Source organism: Asparagus officinalis, chromosome 9 (genome assembly GCF_001876935.1).
Source record: "Asparagus officinalis chromosome 9, Aspof.V1, whole genome shotgun sequence".
NCBI lineage: Eukaryota > Viridiplantae > Streptophyta > Magnoliopsida > Asparagales > Asparagaceae > Asparagus > Asparagus officinalis.
In genome coordinates this window covers 2976594-2997175 of record NC_033802.1, presented here as the reverse complement: position 1 = coordinate 2997175, position 20582 = coordinate 2976594, and the positions used below count along the sequence as shown (strand labels likewise).

Here is a 20582-nt window from a genome sequence, read left to right as displayed (position 1 = left end):
TTTAGCCTATTATATTGTCATCTGTATAAAAAAAAGAGATTATTTTTATATTGATAAAGTTTTTACTTTCCCCCCTTCAACCATTTTATGTATACGTCATCTATCATGGATACGCACAACTATGATAACGACAACAATAAAAACTTCATCCAAACTTTTCTCCAGGGGCCATTCTATCCAAAATGTCTCAATTTGTTTTTATTTAGGACATATTTTAGATAAATTCATATTATATATTTATTTATGTCATAAAATAGGCCACCTCCTTTATTTTTGGTTTCGGATAGAGAATAAAACATCTCCATAGAAGCCCAATGGGCCTGGACCATCTGAGCAAGCCCATTTGTGTACGTGAAAAGGATATGTAGAGTGAATAAGTACCTGCATCCTAATCTTTGGCTCTTATTTTTCCCTTCCTCTTTCTACACCTATGATTGACAATTATACAGGAAGGAACAAAATGGCGACTATGTTCCGTTATCAATTTTAAATCAGTGCAAACGATACAAAAATCAATGCGAAACAATAAAGAACAGTTTGATATAGACTGATCCTAAATTACATCAAGAACTATGCATAACGATACAATTCAAATATGCGACAAGATATCTTTGTCAATCCTTCGGTACGAAGATAAGCTACAACTTCAGACATCCAAGCTTAACATGCACCATCAAATATTCAAAAAATCTTTATCTAAAGCATCAGAATATAGTAATCTCGAAAAGTTATTTCAAGCCAGACCTGAAATTGTTCCAAACAACTCATTGCATTTGCATTTGAAACTCCCTGCTTCGGCTTATGATGTTTGAAGAACAAGCTACAATTGAAATGGAAGGGTAAAAGAAAAGGCAAGTGATTTGCTTCTTGCTACAATGTAGTATCAAAAGAATGAAGAACTTGTTCTAGGACTGTTCGAGTTTTGCTGTCCAAGGGGTTGTCAGGTTTGTCTGAGTGAGAAATATTGAGAAGATAAAGTTTTTTCGAGGTAACGAACGCAGCTGAGAATATCCTCTTCATCCCTCCTCGAGTGCTATCTACCGTGTACTCGAACTCATATATCGGCAGATCACTGTGTCCTAGTCTTTCAGTAAAGGATACGACTTCAGCTTGCTTTGTGCTTTCCTGCAGAGCAAACAACTCAATAGATGTAAACGTGATCATAACGTATATTCACAGAAACCATCGAGAAACACTGTAATTAAAAAGGTCGATTGCGGATGGACCTTCTATAGTTCTATTGTTGCAGATAGACCCCCTAAATGATTTTTCTTATTCTTCTACGGTCAGGAGGTCTGTTTGTCGAAAAACAAATTTCTCATTACATGAGGCTAAAAGAATCTCAAGAAACTCACTCAGAAGGCCTACCAGCAACAATATAGCTACAGTGGGACTATCGCCAGTTGCGCGGTAGCACAGGGGTTTGTCCAGCAATACTCCCAAAAACTTGTGAATTTTAACTTTTACCGAATAATCCATTGAAGAAGAAGAAAGAAGTAGACAGAGAGCAAACCTTTTTCCTCTCAGCTTGAATGAGCTTGGCAGCAACAAACTGTGGACTCCCAAAATCCCTCAAGGAAGCAAGCCTAACAGGACTAACCACAACCCCAATATTATTACTACTCCCTTTCCCTTCTTCTTCAAAAAGTGCAGTAGCTCCAGCTTTCTCAACCTACTCACAACAAACAACAACCAAATCCAAAATGCCAAAAAACCCAACTCAAAACAAGAGAAAGAATATGGGTTAATTGCACACAGACCCTCTATAGTATCGTGTATTATCAGCGTATTAGATAGACACCCTGGAACTGCAACATTAGTATAAAAAAAACAGATGCTCTTATATCAAACTTAGTAAAACAATACTACATGCAATTAATCTCAAAAAAAAAAAAAACAAAGTCTCAATACCTTAGTCCAAGAAGAAGGGATAAGGAGAGAAAACCCATTTGCGTTATCAATGTAAGGCTCCAAAGGGGTTGTTGTCTGTTTAGGAAGTGAAGAAGCTGAAGAGGATGAGGGAGGAAAAAGGACTGTTGGGATTAAGGAGAAGGTTAAAGCTCTTCTTGTGGGTGTAATGGGATTGGTGATGTGAAGGTGTTGATGCCGTTGTTGAGGTTTTTGATGGAGGTGGCTGTTGATGATGGTGGTCACGGATGAGGGAGTTGGGAGATTGGAGGTTGATGATGATGGGATTGGGAACTGACCCATGAGCTCCTTGAGTGGAGGAGATAAGAGATTGGAGTTCAGATGAGCTCCATGAGGACTAAACCGGACCCAGATAGAGCTCAGAAAAGTTTTTTGATTAAAATTTCCCCTTTATCTCTAAAGAGAAGCTATTTTTTTGAATTTAATTGAAAACTCAGTCAAAATTTTAAGATTTATTTATATAAAACAATCTGAGTTTTAGAATCGTGTTAGCAATTCGGCACGAGAGGTCGACTAGTTGAGATTTTCTGCGCGGTTAGAACTCTGTATCATTGAAACAGAAAGGACTTCATGCGCGAAATTACAAGTAGTAGTGCAGATCAATTAACCAGTCAAATAATGTAGATTCCTTGCTGCGAGTTCAATCCAGAATCCTGAAGTAGAGAGACTGAATGGTGATGATAATTCAAGAAAAGGGTACAGCTATTACGAGCTTACAACAATGGATTTATTTGTTTTTGACAGTTTTGACATATACAATTGGCCAAAGTTTTTCGAACCAAAAATGAATGAACTAATAAAATGATACAATGTGGCTATAATTCTCTGTATCTTCAGCTAAACATTAGGAATAGCAAGACATCCCATTCCAACCAATCTCGGCAGTATCTGAAAGTTTCAAAATATTCAAGAGATGTTTTAGAAAACATAACAATGGGAAAAAAAGAGAGAGAAAGAAGAAAGAAGTTTAACGTATGTACCTCCCCACATCGAGCATTGATTTTCAATGGCACAAAATCATCAGCTCGTGTTTTACCTATGTTGACTATTGCAATGGAAGCATTTGCATCTGAAGCAGCTCTGCGAGAACAAATTTTGCAAGATTAGTCAACCATGGATACAATTTCTCATAGAGATGTGCATGCTCTGCAACAGGAAAATCATGTAAAGCATATTTTTTCACAAGGATGATAGATAGTTGTTGAGCTCTGGGAACCAAGATGCTAAGAGTTCAAAATATGTACAAGTAACATTTTCTATAAGGGTTTAAGCTCTATCTCAATGGCAATAGGGAACCAAGATGCCCAGAGTTCAAAAATATATACAAGATAATGTTTTCTATAAGGGATTAAGCTCCATCTCTGTGGCAATAGGGAAGTGCTATGAATGGAACCATATTTCCATATCAATATGCAAGAATACACATCACATTGTTTATATAAAAAAACCCAAAATAATAATTTCCTGTCTCAACGATATATATTTATTGTTAAGATTGTTACACTATTTGTGTACAGATTGTTCTACCAATTCACTGATCAACATTTTTTGAAGCGCTCCACTTTAGCACTTACAATTATCAATTACCCTACAAAGGTGCATTTAATTCTCAAGATTTCTACTGAATAAGCTACAAGGGGCTGAAATCTTGAAACAAAATACCTGACTAATCTAAATGCAGACATGGTCATCACCGCTGAACCCAGAACAAGGAAAGCATCACAACTTTTTGCAGCTTCCATCGCTTTGTCCGCCCTCTCTTTTGGGACATTATCACCAAAAAGGACAACCTTCAAAAGACAAACATAAACAACAATTTGAAACTTGGTTTATGTTGTTTCTTTCTTTGGTACATCAACTGACAAGAAAACAATAACATAGGGAATCTGAGTAACAAGCGGAAATTTTTTGGAAAACAGTAGTGATTGGTTAATTGCACGTCACAAATTATAAATATCACAAAACATGGTAGATCACGATGAGATCGATATCTCATCTGAGCAATTACCTCCAGGAAGAAGCATAAAATAGAAAAGAAACTTGCGGAGAAATTATGATAACTGGAATGAGTGTGGTAAAAACTTTAAAATTTCCCAACCAATCAGTCAGATTCCAATAATACTTGACCAAAATGATGCTCATAAATGTATGTTTAGATCCTTGCAAGGTGATTTTGTTTGAAATGAATGTAAGCTTTATTCAAACCAAGTAAGAAAGTGATAAATACATACTCAACCAAAACACTTATCACCATGTAAGCTACTACTTACAGGCTCAAACAAACAAACTGTTATAACCTTTAAAAGCCAAAGAAAACCCATAAAACCTCATGTTGCTCTGTTGTTGACAAAGATAGGCTTAATATGAAATTTGTCACAACATCTTCTATTGCTCAAACAATCCTTCATGACAATAACTATGCTAGGTGATTTGTATCTTGTAAATATAAGGTTCAATTTTTGAGCTATATTGTAAGCTTTTATCTTGTCGCTATCAACAATGCACATGTATATAATCTTTGTAACCCATTTTTTGGGGATGTTTCATTAAGTTTGTGTTAATGAAACTGGGGAAGTTTGTAGCCACACTGTTTGTCCAGATAAAAAAGAAATGAAACATAATGTAGATATTGACATGCTTACATCAGGTTTTAGCATCCCACCACACTTCTCGCAGTCAGGAATATCAAACTCTTCCTCCCAGAATTTTTCATCAATCTCAATATCTCCATCAGGACGTTGCTGCATGCCAAAATTCTTGTCTGAACCTGGATCTCCACATTCCAGACTTTCAACTGCTGAAGCCCACTGTAGCATATGGTGGTTAACTCTTAAGACGTATTGATAAACTTTAAATTAAGGGGGATTAACAGTACTACTACTAAATATATTTGCCTGCTAACTTGTTACCATGTAATAAAACAGAACACACATTCTGTAGACAAGCTAATAGCCAAATGATATGCAAACAAGTGTAGAAAAAAGGATAGACATCTGACGTGTCACTTGGATGCAACTGCCAAAGTTTAACAAAAAGTAATGCCCCCACATATCATAGTGAAAAAAATGAACACAATGGATCAAGCACCTTGAGGAACTGGCTGATTATCAATTGAAGACTTTCTTGAGAAACAAGGTTTCGGATATTGGTCAAATGAATGAAGCACACAATTCCCAAAATTTTCTGAAATGGAGAACACAAGACTCCCAAAACTAAATATGTTCCTTTAGACTATTTCTGCAAAAGAAAAACAAACTTTTGCGATGTCCACAACAATCAAGAGGATAAACTATAGTCATACAGATGTAGTTTAATCTTCACAATCATGGAATTGCATTGAGATGAAGGAAAATACCAAGTCACAGGATGATTAGTCTATCACATGCATTTGGTAAGCATAACCATAATATTTGTTTGGTTAATAGCGGATCTCCTACTAAATACAAAAAGGGATGAATCAAGATGGGGCACAAGCACTTGGTGTTCGGTTCATTGTTGAATTTGATGCAGCATAAAGTCATTAATATAGGAGTCTAAATTTTGATTTTAATTAAATATCATTAAAGGAAAATACACACATGCACACAGCTAGTTACCACCAATAAGTTCCTTTATTCTTTTGATGAATCCATGAGTCTGTATATAAATCATATGGTATGTACTGTTGTGCGCAGCGGAAATTTCGGCAGCACCTCCGGTGCGCTAGGTGCACAACAAGAGATTAGATCACAACGAAATTCTCGTTTCTCAAAGGAAACAAGAATCAAAAATCCAGATATCTCATCGAAGTGAGATATCAGTTCTTCCTCTCGTCAGCTCTAGGACTGCGCGTCGAGGGAACCTACAAGCTATTACAAATCACGACAAGAACACAACTTTTACGTGGTTCGGCAAACTGCCTACGTCCACGGGGCAAGGAGGGGGAGATCTACTATTAGAGGGAGAGAATACAACTGGGTTTACAATCACTCAATCTAAACCCTCACACAAACTCTTCGATCCCTCACACAATTATCTCTCTCAAAACAAAAGACAGCCGCCAAAAACAAAGGAAAGCCGATCTGTTCCTTGCACTGCTCCAAAGCCGCCTTCGCATTGCTCCAAAGCCGCCGCACAGACCCTGCACCCCCTCTCTTCGCGTTGCTCCAAAAAATACCCTAACTTGCAAGCCACAAAACCCTAGGTAATAGCAGCTATATATAGCTGTAGTTTCATTTGTTTATTTTCGGGTGGGCCTTTTAACCGCACCTGCACTTTCCTTTTGTCCGCTGGACTTAACCTCCCACGCGGTTTCACGTTCATGCATAAACGAAGAAACTCACGCGGTTTCACATGGGCTTCACTTGGGTGGCCCCCACTCTGTCCGCGTTCACAATTCTCCACCTCGGTGAAGTTTTTCCAAAACTGAGTCGACACCAACCAAACCAAATGCCTCACTTGTTGTATCCAGTACGCCATGGCAACGGACTCATGACAACGGACTTCATCCACAACAGGTCGAGACCCAAACGGGAGTGCGAACACTCAACCCAAACCAAATAGTGTCTACTCACCAAATCGGCTGCATCATAAAGACTGCCTACTTATCCTCTTGCCCAAGGAATCAAGCATTCACGTAGTTCACCCAAATAGCCGCTAACGACCTCAATCCAATAGAAGAGTTCGTAACCCTTCTCCAACATCACGATCAAGTCTACGGCTGATAGCACCTCCAATGACCCTAAACTGAAACAATCCAAACATCTTCACCTGAGATGAACCAACGGCCATGTCTAGACTACATCTATCAGCTGTACTCGAATCAATCAACCTATCATCTGCGTCCAAAACAACATGATTCCCAATCTGTGTCACATCAGCTGGAATCCCAAATGATGCAGTATGATCTGGAGTTTCCACCCAACGTGGAGTAGCATCACTCTCCACCCGCTGCGATGTCCTAATGATCTGATCACCACTCTCCACCTGCCGAGAGTCAAACGTGACATACCTGCTCAGAACAAAGTCAGAAGCCAATACCTGATAATCAAACACGCCTCTGAATCCCAAATGTGCTATCGGATCAAATCTCACATCCACGATGTGACCAAGTGCTGGGTAGCTAAACATCCGACGCAACCCAAAATCTGAAGCAGCTCCACCAGATCCAAAATCTCTACATGCAGCAGTCGGCAACCTATACATAAGATGGCCCAAACATGTCGTAGCCCGCACACCAATGCCAATGCTCGACATCAAACACCGATCCTCCTCCAGAAAAGAACAGCTCCCCAAATCTGCCATCTCATCACGTCGCCTCAAAGTTTTCACACCAATGAAGTGTCTCCAATTGCCGTGAGCTCGGCACAAATGCATAAATAGGTCCCTCTTGTACCTCTCTCTAACATCAGACTGAAGTACCTTCACATTTCTGTCAATACACTTCCTCCATCTGTTGCGGGCTTCTAGGACTTCACACCAACGGGACTTGGTTGCAACCCACCAATGCCTAGAGCAATCCCCAACTGCGAAAACCACATACTTATTACCTCCTAATAATGCTCCCTTGGAAGGCCCCCGAATGCCTGAATGAACACCCCTCAGAAGACCCCTCGAATGATGGATAGAAGTACCAAACTCCATCTCGGTCTTCTCGCTCATACCAATGGGTTCACAGGACTTCAAACTACAGGTCATAACACTCCTCAACAACCTATGCACGGCATTACTAATCAAATAACCCAGCATCAAACATCACCACAGTCTAGCCGAATCTGATGAAGTCGTCATCTCGCTATCAGTCGCCGTGCTTCCAAGTAAATAATACAAATTGCTCCTTCTAACGCCCTTCATCACAATCATGGACCCCGATGTGACCTTCAAACGTACATCCACCAAGGTCACTTTATAGCCAGATGCCACCAAAGCTCCTAGTGAAATGATGTTCATCAACAGCTGCGGAACGAACCTCACTTCATCCAACTCCTGAATCACTCCGTCATACATCCGAATACGAATGGTACCAATACCACCAATAGAGCATGCATGTCCATTACCCATGAGCACAACATCATCTCTTTCTAACTTCTGAAAGCTGGAGAACCAATCCCTCCTAGGGCAAACGTGGTATGAAGTACCCGAATCTAACATCCATTCTGTAGAGTTGGTAACACAAACTGACGGCAGTGCAGACAACGAATAGCCCGAAGAATCCGAATCTGAATTGTTACCACTAGTCTTGACAACATTCACCTCCGAAGCTTGTACAGCTTTCCCCTTATTCTTCTCGGCTCGATCTAACTTTGGACATTCGGCTTTTCAATGTCCATCCTCTTTACAAAAGGCACACTGATTCCTACGAATCCCACGATGTGCACCTCTAGACCGCGACCTTCTGCTTCGGTTTGAACCACGACCTTGAACTACTAATGCATCTCCCGATACCTTCTCGGAGGACTCATCAACACTCTTCCTCAACTCATAATTCACCAACGCTGAGGTCACCTCCTTGTAACTAACAGTAGTTCTTTCATTAATCATAGTTAGGACAAACGTATCATAATCATCATCGGGCAACGAACACAAAAGTAGCATCGCCTTGTCTTCATCCTCAACCATGATATCCACATTAGCCATGTCTAAAAGTAGCTTTGTGAAGTTATTAACATGCTCCCTAATGGAAACTCTCATCTTCATCTTGAACTGGTAAAACCTCTTCTTCAAGTGAAGCCGATTCTCAATGCTCTTCGTCAGATACTTCTCATTGAGTGTTTCCCACATTCTCTTCGCCGACATCTCGTTCATCACGTCATAAATAAGATCCGGCGTCAAGCATGACCGAATAACTCCACACGTCCTACTATTCATCTTCTTCCAAACCTTAGCTTCCATATCGGCAGGGTTCTCTTGTAACTCAAGAGTCTCCTCCAAATTCTGAGCGTCCAAGGCGTCCATAACCTGACACCTCCACAAACCGAAATTGATCTTGCCGTCGAACTTCGGAACATCAATCTTTATGTTATTGATGCTCAAATTATGTATCGTCTTCGTAAGAGACGATCCCGATGTGCTTGTTTCACCCATGTTGTCGATCTAATCTTCAAATAGGAATCCTTCAGCGAATCCTTCAAACAAGCTCCCAAGTCCAACCAGGAGCTCTGATAACACTTGTTGTGCGCAGCGGAAATTTCGGCAGCACCTCTGGTGCGCTAGGTGCACAACAAGATATTAGATCACAACGAAATTCTCGTTTCTCAAAGGAAACAAGAATCAAAAAGCCAGATATCTCATCGAAGTGAGATATCAGCTCTTCCTCTCGTCAGCTCTAGGACTGCGCGTCGAGGGAACCTACAAGCTATTACAAAACACGACAAGAACACAACTTTTACGTGGTTCGGCAAACTGCCTACGTCCACGGGGCAAGGAGGGAGAGATCTACTATTAGAGGGAGAGAATACAACTGGGTTTACAATCACTCAATCTAAACCCTCACACAAACTCTTCGATCCCTCACACAATTATCTCTCTCAAAACAAAAGACAGCCGCCAAAAACAAAGGAAAGCCGATCTGTTCCTTGCACTGCTCCAAAGCCGCCTTCGCATTGCTCCAAAGCCGCCGCACAGACCCTGCACCCCCTCTCTTCGCGCTGCTCCCAAAACAAAAAAAAAACCCCAACTTGCACGCCACAAAACCCTAGGTAATAGCAGCTATATATAGCTGTAGTTTCATTCACTGCTCCAAAGCCGCCTTCGCACTGCTCCAAAGCCGCCGCACAGACCCTGCACCCCCTCTCTTCGCGCTGCTCCCAAAACAAAAAAAAACCCCAACTTGCACGCCACAAAACCCTAGGTAATAGCAGCTATATATAGCTGTAGTTTCATTTGTTTATTTTCGGGTGGGCCTTTTAACCGCACCTGCACTTTCCTTTTGTCCGCTGGACTTAACCTCCCACGCGGTTTCATGTTCATGCATAAACGAAGAAACTCACGCGGTTTCACATGGGCTTCACTTGGGTGGCCCCCACTCTGTCCGCGTTCACATGTACCTTCTCTGTCACAGACATGTGGCATTGATATGGTGTTTTACTATATGGATCATTAATTGTGTATGTTAGCTTTACAAAGAAAGTGAACTTTTACGAAAAGACAAATGATTATATGCAGAAGTTCATACCTTTGGATTTAGGGCCTTTACTTGTTCTTGAAATAAGTTACGACTCATAGAACTCCCACATTGTAAACAAGCTACAGTATAAACAGTTCCATGCAACTCAAGTGGGTCACTACCAGCACGATGGTGCAACCTGAAGTACAATTGAACAACATACAAGGAGCTCAAAAAGTTGCTGCAAAATATTTCAAATATAAAACAAGTTAAAAAACACCACTTACCTATCCACATTCTGGGTAATCATAAAATTAATTCGACCCACTTTTTCCAAAGAGGCAAGAGCAGTATGGGCTGCACTCGGCTGTGCTGCTGTGAACCTTCTCCATCCAGCGTAGCTCCTGGCCCAATATCGCCTTCGGGCTTTACGTGATCGAACAAACTCCTATTTTAGTCACAAGTTTATCCACGGAAACATTATAGTAATATAGCAGGAGAAGATTGTTCAACAACATCATTCAGATGGCACAAGCTCAGTGAGAAGTAGATTTAAGCATGCATGTCAAGAAAAGAAAAAGGAAAAAAAATTAACAGAAGCTTTAATAATCATGTTCTTCCTGTGAGTCAATTTACCTAGTTTTATTGGGAAAAGGCGACATGTTTCTCAGAATTCATGCATTTAAATCCGAAGCTATACTTAGTACATAAAAAAGCATAATTATTCTTTAAGAATCTCCCATAGGTAGAACACAGAAGCAATACTTCTATCTCCATCTTTACAAATTTGGAGTTATATTAAGTGGAAAAATAATCCCATCATTTCCAAAATTCCCCCGTTTCATTGTTACCTCATCTCTTAGCCCAAGAAAGAAACCCCACATTAAATTTATGGTATGTGCTAGCTACAACATGAAGCAAGCATGTATCTTCAAACTTGGAATAATCCAATACATAAAACTTTCCTAATTTCTTTACTGATGAGGCAGAAACACAACAATATCACAATGCATTTTTACTTAACTTCCCCCTTTCAACAGTCAACAATGCAGCATTGCGGCTTATTATTCCAGCATAGCCAAGACTAAGAAAGATAACTATTTTGATACAATAACATATACATCAACAATTATTTACCATTGCGAAGAAATATCCGAGCTTACACTAACCATACAAACATGCACAATTTGAATATACAGAAAGCCTCACCTGATGAGTAATTGGCTTAAACCCAGAACTATAAGCTCCATTAGGACTGCCCATAACAAAAAAACAACGTAACCCACAATCAAAAAAGCACAATCTTAGGAAACACAAACACAAAAAATATTCACCTCCTATAATCAGGAATCCCAGACTCTGTGCTCATCCCTGCTCCAGTCAAAACAACAAGCCTTCGACTGCATAATGACAGTAACAAAATCACTTATGAACCCAACTATCAACAAATATCAATCTAAAGAATGTACCTGCACCTTTGCTCAAAGAATTGCTGCAGCAAACCAACATCCCTCGGATTCGGCGGCTCCGAATCAGGAACTATCCTCTTATCTTTCAAGAACTGAACAGGCCTTTTCTTCTCAACTTCCGACGAGCTCTCGAGCGAAGAGTGGCGACTCATCGCCAGCAGTTGCCAAAAGCTCTTCTTTTTATAGGGAGAATTGCTCTTCAGGCCCAATTGAGTCGCTGCCATGTCCAAATCGAGCTCGGATGAAGAACAAATTGAACGGTGGGGGAGTTTGAACCCAGCAGCGAGAGCTAGCTGCATGATTTGAAAGAGAAATTGAAGATAAATTGAGAAATAGGGGGTTAAAAATTAATTTTTTTTTTTTTGGGAATTAGGGTTGCTCACCGATTTTGGATGAAGACGGAGATAGCTATTAGCGATCATGGTCGTCTCGTTGAGGTCGTTGGAGGTTATTGAATTTTTGGGGGCAAAATATCGCGGTCCACGTAGATTACGCAAACACCAAGAACTTTCAATGTTTTGCACCAAAGCCTTAATGCCTTTCCAAATTGCAGTAAGCCCCCCCCATAGCTTTTTGGAATTGTAATAAATCTTCCAGTAAGCTTCCGTGTCTTTGCAGATAACACCCATAAATTAGAACCAGAAAAACAACATGAAAATGCATTTTTTGAAAGTTATTGGGGGGTTTAGTGTAATTTACCCTAGAAAAATTACTCAATGCTATGGGTATGTTTGCTTTGCTAAGAATAGTTTTGGTCTAAATACAACGGATGAGGAAGCGATGGTAGTGAAGAGATTTACCATTCATTATGATTTATGAGTGTATTGTTGCCCCCGGATGAAGCACGCATTAAGACTTGAGCATGCAATACCTAAGAAGAATAACAACGGTGAAGCAGTGAGTACTAAAAAGATTTTGGGGACCAAATCCAGAATAAGAATATGTGGGGACCAATTCGTTATAAATGAAGATTTGGGGGACTAGTTTCAAACTATGAATATTTGTGGAACTAACTCAAAATATGGAACATGGGCGGATCAAATCTTTAGTCTATTTAGTATCAGACCCAATTCACATCATATCATATCATATCATACTTCTTTTAAAAGCACGAGTTTGAGAAAATCTTTCGATAGACAAAAATACCTTTAAAATTCTATAGGCTGTCTAAAAATTACAACAGATAGTCAATCCCCATCAAACACCGATGATGGAAGTTACAATATGACGACTTCCAGAAAGTTACAATTTGAAGACTTTCACGTAGATCGATGAATGTTACAATCTGACGATCTTCACAACAACTGATGAAAGCTCTAATCAACAGCCTTCACAATCAACATCGGGAGTTATAATCTGATGACTCTTATATTTGCAAGGAGCCAAGATGAAGATTACAAGATGACGGTCTTTGCAACGCTCCAGCAAAAGAGACCACAAATTGATGGTCTCTTCACATCAAAACGCAGAGGGCGTTTCACCATCAAAACGCAGAGGTCATCCCTGTGTTATATACCATCAAAACACAGAAGTCATACCCATATTCCAGAGTCAAAACGCAAGGGCCATCCCCAGCATTCAAGTCCAGACGCAGAGTTCGTGGACTCAGAAACGCAGAGTTCATGCAGAGTCCAACTCTGCGTCTCAGGTCCAAAACGCAGAGTTCATCTCTGCGTCCCAACTCTGCGTTTCAGAATTACAACGCAACGCAACCTGTGCGTTCAGCCACCAAAATAGGCACAACTTTGTGTTTCAAGTCTAAAACGCAGAGTTCGGGCCCAGAACGCCCAGACTGGTGTTTTGACTCGTTCAAAGCACAAACTGAACAGTTTCAAAACCGTTCTCCCCACGGTTTGGGGAGCTGTTTAAGGGGACAGTTACACCCCATTTAGCCCCACTTAGGAGCGAATTAAGGGGGCGGTTATACCCTTTAATCTCCTATAAATAGTGAGAAACTCAATTGAGTTTAGGTTAGATTTTTGGCTCTGGGATTGATCCTTCTTTTTGGGCAGCAAAGAAGAGATTTGTGGCTAGCTTTTTGGGAGAATTGCTGGAGCTTTGGAGATCAGCAACAGGAGCTTTCTTCGGCCTTGGCTTGTCAAACCGATTTTAGGTTAAATCAATTCTTTCATAGAGTTTCAAACTCGTTCAGAGTTACCAACTTATCAAGAGTTCTAAAACTTGCTTTGCAAGTTCTCCACAGCGTCAAATCGTAAGGAGAAGACCACGTTCTAGTGAATCAAGACGTTCGGATCGTCAATGAAGAGCAATCTCGACATGAGCATTCGAGAGAGGCAGTCCATCGCCACCGTGAAGAACCCAGAATTAAATAAAGGGGAGAATCCATATCATTCTCCTCTCTTTTGTAATCAGGAAATCCAATTGTAATCGGGATTGAGAGAGTTGTAATCATTCTTTTTCTAAGCAGATAGAGAGAATAAATCAAATACGATTCTTTTATTATTTTTCTTATTACAAATTTTTCACCAAACAAATTCAAATATTAATTCATTAAGTAAGAGTAAGTTGATAAATTAATGAATTCTTATTGGATATACATAGTATGAATATAAGGATATAGTTTAAATTGAAATATAAACCTGAATGGAATTATTAAATGTCAAATTCACAAATGTTTACAAGATGAAGGACGTATATGAATAAACCAAACAATTTAACGAGGCAAAATAATGTCTACTCTAAAGATCGAACCCATGAGAAGTGCAGACCTACAAATGTACATAATGTTGACAGTGTATCTGCAAAACCCACCAAACAAATTAAAGATACAAAATCATTCTTAAAAAAAACAAAATTAAAACAAACGGCTACAATCTGAGGACACAACGTGACGATCTCTCACCGACTAAAATTCAAGTAGTTCATGGTAGTGCATAATTAGTTTTTAAGTTTAATAATACTATTATTATTTAAATAGTTATTTTTTTCTTATTAGATTAGATTAGATTATCTTAATTAATTATATTTTATATTTAAACTTTTTCATATTAAGAAATAACAACAATTTTCACAGCACTTTCATATCTATTTTCTTCTTATTATATTAGATTATATTATTTTAAAATAATTAATTATATTATATGTTTGATTTTTTTTAGATCCAGAAATTACGATAATTTTCGCAGCACTTTCATCTCCTTCAACAAGTATGTGTCTTTGTTATTTTCTTCTTATTGAATTAGATTAGATTGTTTAAACATTATGAATTATAAAATTACAACAATTTTCACATTACTTTCATCTATTTTTTCCCTTATTAGATTATATTATATTATTTTAAACTAATTAATTATGTTATATGTTTAATCTTTTTCAAATTACCAAATTTAATTATACTATTATTATTTAAATATATGTTATTTATATAAAAGTCAAAGAGAATCTCACATGTATCTTAGATCTTAATGCCAATTGTAATACTTACATATGGGTGTTGGTTAAAATAAAGTTCACATATGGGGTTAACTTATGTGATCCTACTTTAACCGGGTTAGAAAATTTAAATATTTTTTCTTTACACCCAAACTCTTTAAGAAAAACCAAAAGAGAGTAGCAATACTATAGCTATATATATTCACAGGACCACAGATTTATTAAAAATAAACGAAGAAAATCACACAAACAAAAACCATACTAATTACCCACACACACCCACTGTTTTCAAACCACTCTTCTCGATCTTCATCTATAATATATCCACATACCCAAGTTAAGCTGCTAGAGTTTCTCGATCTCCATTGTATAATATTCATTACGATGAAGACTCACTTGGGTTCTCTGCCTGCCTTGAACGTCCAATAAAAAATAATGTACTATGCTTTTTAGTTAGTTAATACTGAGATCCTATCATTATAAATAAATTTGGTTAAGATTAATAATTCTTAAGAATATACTACGTTCCACTAGCTTCTACTGCAAACTTGTTAGCTATTTATTCCTAGCCCTAAGAGATTTTTAAAATTAATCTTGAGGGTTGTTTACACTAAAAGAGTAATGTTAGAGCGCCCATACAGTCTATTTTATTATTTAAAATTATCAACACGTTTTGTCTATGATACATATCAATTATGAGTAATAATATAATTTGATTGATCCAAGCATATCCTAATATATTTCTAGACTATTGTCATATCTTTTACTCTTTATTATGTACTGGCCTGATATCACAATTGATTGAGACGATGAAGACATTAATGTAGAATTGCCTAGGCTAAAGATAAATGTGGAGAAGGATTGATCTCGGCTTAATTAAATATGAAATAGGAAGGAATAAATGATAATTTTTTTGAATATTTTATAGTAAAACTTATTTTTTGTGTAAAATTAGGAATTTTAGAAGGAATTTTCACGCAAAATTTTTAATATGTTTATGTGAATGCTTTTGTCATATAAAATTATACTAGAATTATCATTAATCTTTATTTTTTTAAATCTATTAATAATTAAGATATCTTGCAGTAATGTGAAAAGTATGTGCTCTGTGCTGAGCTTATACAAACCATCTTAACACATCAACAATATATTATTGCATTTTCTTTCAAACTTAACACTATATTTTATGACTAAAATAAACAAATTGGAGATCGATGATTTTATCCAATAAATAAATATGTTACATGAAGTTTGATATATACAAATTGAAAAAATAATGTTGTGTATGCAAGTATATAAAAGTATATTGATCCCAGTTTAACACACAAATCTATTTAACAAAATTTTTAAAAACATTTAAATAAAATTTATGACAAATGTAATAATCCATGTTATAGATTTTAAATCAAAATGAATCTGACATATTTTATAGTAAGAAAATAAATAAAAAATAAATAATTTTGATATTTGACCATGTGCATTACAGGTGCACAAAAACTAGTTCAATTAAAAGCTCGAGCTCATATTTTCCCCCAGAAGTCTTCGTTATCTTAAAGGGCGTGTTTGGTTAAAAAAAACCAGTGAGAAATGTGGTTTATGGGATTTAACAACAGCGCCACATCAGATTTTAAATTCTAACTTGATCCATTTTCCTTGTTTGCTTGAAAGCTGAGCTCGAAAAACTCCAGCCATGCTAGCAAAATGGTAAATCCCATTTCAGATCAAAATGATTGTGTGTGTGCATGCGCGCGTGCGTTCAATGCTTATATTCTCACCTTTTTATATTTGTTTGAAAACATTCCTTTTTTTGGCTGGTTTTTATGAACTACTACTCACTCTATTCCTATTACCTGCACGATATGACACTATGCTCTGTCCATTTAATTGCTCTCTTAGGTTTTACGAGTTTTGATATGCTTTCTATTTAATTACTCATCTAAACTCTTTACTGCTGAATGTTAGGTTGAGGGTGGATACCAACCTCCGACGACGATGAGGAGCTCCGGCGAAGCTCCGACGAGCTCCAGGTTGGAGCAGGTGAGCGTCGACTCAGCGAATTCGACGACGAACGCGATGGTGGCTTTGGGCGAACGCGACCCTCGCTCGACGAACGCGACCCTCGGTGTGAACGACCTGACCCGCGCGTTCAAGCTCGTCGACCCTCGCGTTCGAGCGACCCCCACCATCGCGTCCGCTGCACCGCTGGCGACAGGCTGTCGCCAGCCCATCAACTTCGGCTATAAACCCCCCCGATGACCTAGCTCCTGCTGCTCTCTCCCCCGACTTTTCTCTGGCGGCGGTGGCGAAGCCCCTTAACGCAGCAGCGTTTAATCCCTTTGAAAATCGCAGAAGCGATTTTATTTTTGATCTCCAGCTCTCAAATTAGGGATTTGAGGGGAGATAAAGAAAGGGTTTAAGAAGAGAGAGAAAAGAGAAAAGGGTATTTTAAAGTGGGTATTAACACTGTAGCTACAGTGTTTAATTTGAGGAATCTCAGTTTAGAGATTTGCTCTTAACTTGTAATTTCTTGTTAGATTAAATAAGAAATTAACTGTGTGGCTCCCGAGGACGTAGGCAGTTGCCGAACCTCGTAAATCTTGGTGTACTGTTCTCTATACTGCGTTTCTGTTGCATTAGTGGATTTAGGCGTTAAATTCCCAACATATACATGTTCTCTATTAGTTTATTTGAAATCACAACTATGCATGAGAAGTTGTAAACACCTTTTCTTTTATTCTTGCAGGGATTATGGCTAGGTCTAATCTGTGGCCTCTTTTGTCAAGCGACCACTCTGCTAATTATCACTATTCGTTCCAAGTGGACTAAGTTGGATTTAGTAGCTCGGTATGAACGCTTGCTTGTTTAGTTGGACTATATATTATAAGAGAACATCATATGGAGATCTAGTTATAGAAGGTATTATCGGTACTGATGGTAAAATAATTTTTTGCATGCAAACAGTTGAATATGGTAAACATTTGGAAATATCTGATATGAAGAGTATTGCTTCCCTGCTTTCTCATAGGTGGACTAAGCTGGCCTCTATGTTTGTTTTATTATAGATGAAGAAAAATGATATAACAAATTTTGATGTCAGGTATATAGAATTAATATTGCAAGACTGTAAGAATCTGATTACCTTCATTATCAAGAATAGAAGAGCCTTCCAAATTTTCAGAAAGCTCTGGCAAATGAGCATTAATGAGCTTGGTCCTCTTAGTGACGCCCTTCTCCTTCTTCTTTAGCTTCATGGGCTGAGACGGCACTCCAAGGGCCTCAGCAATGGAACTTCTCTTCTCAGTTCTCAGTGTCAGTTGCTGGATTCAACCCATCCATCACAAGATCCTTCTCGATTTCTTACATTTCAGTGGGCAGAACAATGCTCCTGAAGAACTCCTTTAGATCGTCATCGACCTGCATCTCTGTTTTGGAGTCGTTGGCATGCACAATGTCCTCCTTTGGGTCCGTGTTTGAGAGTAGCCATACCTGACCTTCAGCTTTCAGAGCCTGCCCATGCAATATATCACAAGAATGTAGGAGAAATTCAGGACCCAAACATCGTCAAACCAAGACCAGTATTATGATGCATATAAGATTAGGATAGCTCTAGTTGATAACGTCACGTAAATAAAAAAGAAGGATAAAGTTCACAACCCATTCGTTAAGACCCCTCTATACAACATAAATTACAGAAAACTCTCATGAACTTGTTTAACTAATTACCATGACTTACAGTTAGTTTATGTTGTCACTAGTACTCCAGTGCACTGTAGGCATCGAAAATTGCCTATAGGTCTCCACAAACGGTTCGGTATTAAAGAACAACGATGAACGTCACTATCCGACCCACATGAGCCTAATCGACGTCGATGAACGATTGAAGTGAATCGACGAGCCACGTGAGCGGATAGGATTTCGGAACAACGAAACTCGTCCTCCTGTGCCTAACAGCAGATACATGAATTATATGTTGCTGACAAATGGAGGAGAGTCTGAAAGCTTTGATGAAGCTTGTCAGAGTGGAGATGCGAGCAAGTGGGAGTTTGCTGCGAAAGAAGAGAAGAAATCTCTGATCTCCAACCAGTCATGGGGACTAGCTGAGTTGCCCATGGGGAAGAAGGCACGTCACAACAAGTGGGTGTATCGAGTGAAAAAGGAGCAGAATGGTTCCAGAAGATACAGAGCCCGACGAGTTGTCAAAGGATTTCAACAGAATATCCAAGGAAGAAAGGATCCAGCGGATATGTTGACAAAGGCAGCGACCTTTCAAAAACTGAAGTTGTGCGCAACTTCAGTTGGCCTTCATGCATAGATGATGAGGGCGGAGCCACACAGGAGAGGAGCTTAATGAGATAGTCCGTTGCCGTCGGTTTGGTCTCCAAGTGGGAGATTGTTAGGTTGAGGGTGGATACCAACCTCCGACGACGATGAGGAGCTCCGGCGAAGCTCCGACGAGCTCCAGGTTGGAGCAGGCGAGCGTCGACTCAGCGAATTCGACGACGAACGCGATGGTGGCTTTGGGCGAACGCGACCCTCGCTCGACGAACGCGACCCTCGGTGTGAACGACCTGACCCGCGCGTTCAAGCTCGTCGACCCTCGCGTTCGAGCGACCCCCACCATCGCGTCCGCTGCACCGCTGGCGACAGGCTGTCGCCAGCCCATCAACTTCGGCTATAAACCCCCCCGATGACCTAGCTCCTGCTGCTCTCTCCCCCGACTTTTCTCTGGCGGCGGTGGCGAAGCCCCTTAACGCAGCAGCGTTTAATCCCTTTGAAAATCGCAGAAGCGATTTTATTTTTGATCTCCAGCTCTCAAATTAGGGATTTGAGGGGAGATAAAGAAAGGGTTTAAGAAGAGAGAGAAAAGAGAAAAGGGTATTTTAAAGTGGGTATTAACACTGTAGCTACAGTGTTTAATTTGAGGAATCTCAGTTTAGAGATTTGCTCTTAACTTGTAATTTCTTGTTAGATTAAATAAGAAATTAACTGTGTGGCTCCCGAGGACGTAGGCAGTTGCCGAACCTCGTAAATCTTGGTGTACTGTTCTCTATACTGCGTTTCTGTTGCATTAGTGGATTTAGGCGTTAAATTCCCAACACTGAATTCATCATCCTATAGAAAATGATAAAGATATCAATACAAGTGGATAATGCATGCAAAAGAAATTAATCTGCTACGAGTACGTTTTAATGGGTATATTCTCTACTTTTCACATATTGAAGTATTCACGTAGCATTAGCAATCAAAGACTTGCCATGTCAGAACATCACATGTGGTATAGATAGCTGAGAGGCTCCAACGTGACTCTCACGATGACAAATTAAAAGCAAATTTAAAATATGTAAGTTATTTTTTTTGCAACTGATTTTTACATCCATGTTAGCACGCAAGTGAAATACAGTGTTTGTTTGAAAAATTAGATTATTATCGAAAGTGTAATGTGAAGATGACGTAGCAAAATAAGATTAATTAGAAAGTATAATTAAAATCATTTAATTAAATTAGTTATCTTTTTTGTCATTTTCATATGGCTTCGCCACTTTTTAGGGGAAGCCAAAATTACATTAGATCATATGTAACAACTTTCTTACATTTTAATTTCATAACCACTTACATACAAAAAAAAAAAAAAACTAAATTGTTAAATAAAAATAACTTTCTTATTTTCTTCATAAATTAAGGAAAAAAAGAAAAGAAAAGAAAAAGAA

At 38.8% G+C, this 20582-nt stretch overlaps 2 protein-coding genes across 2 annotated transcripts; both read right to left on the bottom strand.

Moving 5' to 3' along the window:
• Positions 517–2295, bottom strand: LOC109823903 (psbP domain-containing protein 2, chloroplastic). Its single transcript, XM_020390343.1, has 3 exons — positions 1912–2295; positions 1514–1672; positions 517–1125 (listed from the first exon to the last, which is right to left on the bottom strand). Exons 1-3 carry the CDS (start codon positions 2209–2211, stop codon positions 871–873), a joined length of 714 nt encoding a protein of 237 aa, XP_020245932.1. The 5' UTR covers positions 2212–2295; the 3' UTR covers positions 517–870.
• Positions 2589–19537, bottom strand: LOC109824173 (NAD-dependent protein deacylase SRT2). The gene is made up of 14 exons (XM_020390705.1): positions 19493–19537; positions 18289–18381; positions 18014–18191; positions 11865–12091; positions 11482–11774; positions 11347–11412; positions 11222–11267; positions 10300–10460; positions 10082–10211; positions 5017–5112; positions 4572–4736; positions 3592–3719; positions 2910–3009; positions 2589–2817 (listed from the first exon to the last, which is right to left on the bottom strand). Exons 1-14 carry the CDS (start codon positions 19535–19537, stop codon positions 2767–2769), a joined length of 1779 nt encoding a protein of 592 aa, XP_020246294.1. The 3' UTR covers positions 2589–2766.

Bases quoted from the DNA above. Each gene is read 5' to 3' on its own strand.
- LOC109824173 (XM_020390705.1), bottom strand. From the start codon at position 19,537: ATGGGCTGGCGACAGCCTGTCGCCAGCGGTGCAGCGGACGCGATG. The intron at 18,382-19,492 runs GTGGGGGTCGCT...TTGCATGGGCAG, and splicing joins GCGGTGCAGCGGACGCGATG to GCTCTGAAAGCTGAAGGTCA. The intron at 11,413-11,481 runs GTACATTCTTTA...GTCATTATGCAG, and splicing joins TTCTTTGAGCAAAGGTGCAG to TCGAAGGCTTGTTGTTTTGA.
- LOC109823903 (XM_020390343.1), bottom strand. From the start codon at position 2,211: ATGGGTCAGTTCCCAATCCCATCATCATCAACCTCCAATCTCCCAACT. The intron at 1,673-1,911 runs GTATTGAGACTT...TGTTGTGAGTAG, and splicing joins TCCCTTCTTCTTGGACTAAG to GTTGAGAAAGCTGGAGCTAC. The intron at 1,126-1,513 runs GTTTGCTCTCTG...TTTGCTCTGCAG, and splicing joins TTCAAGCTGAGAGGAAAAAG to GAAAGCACAAAGCAAGCTGA.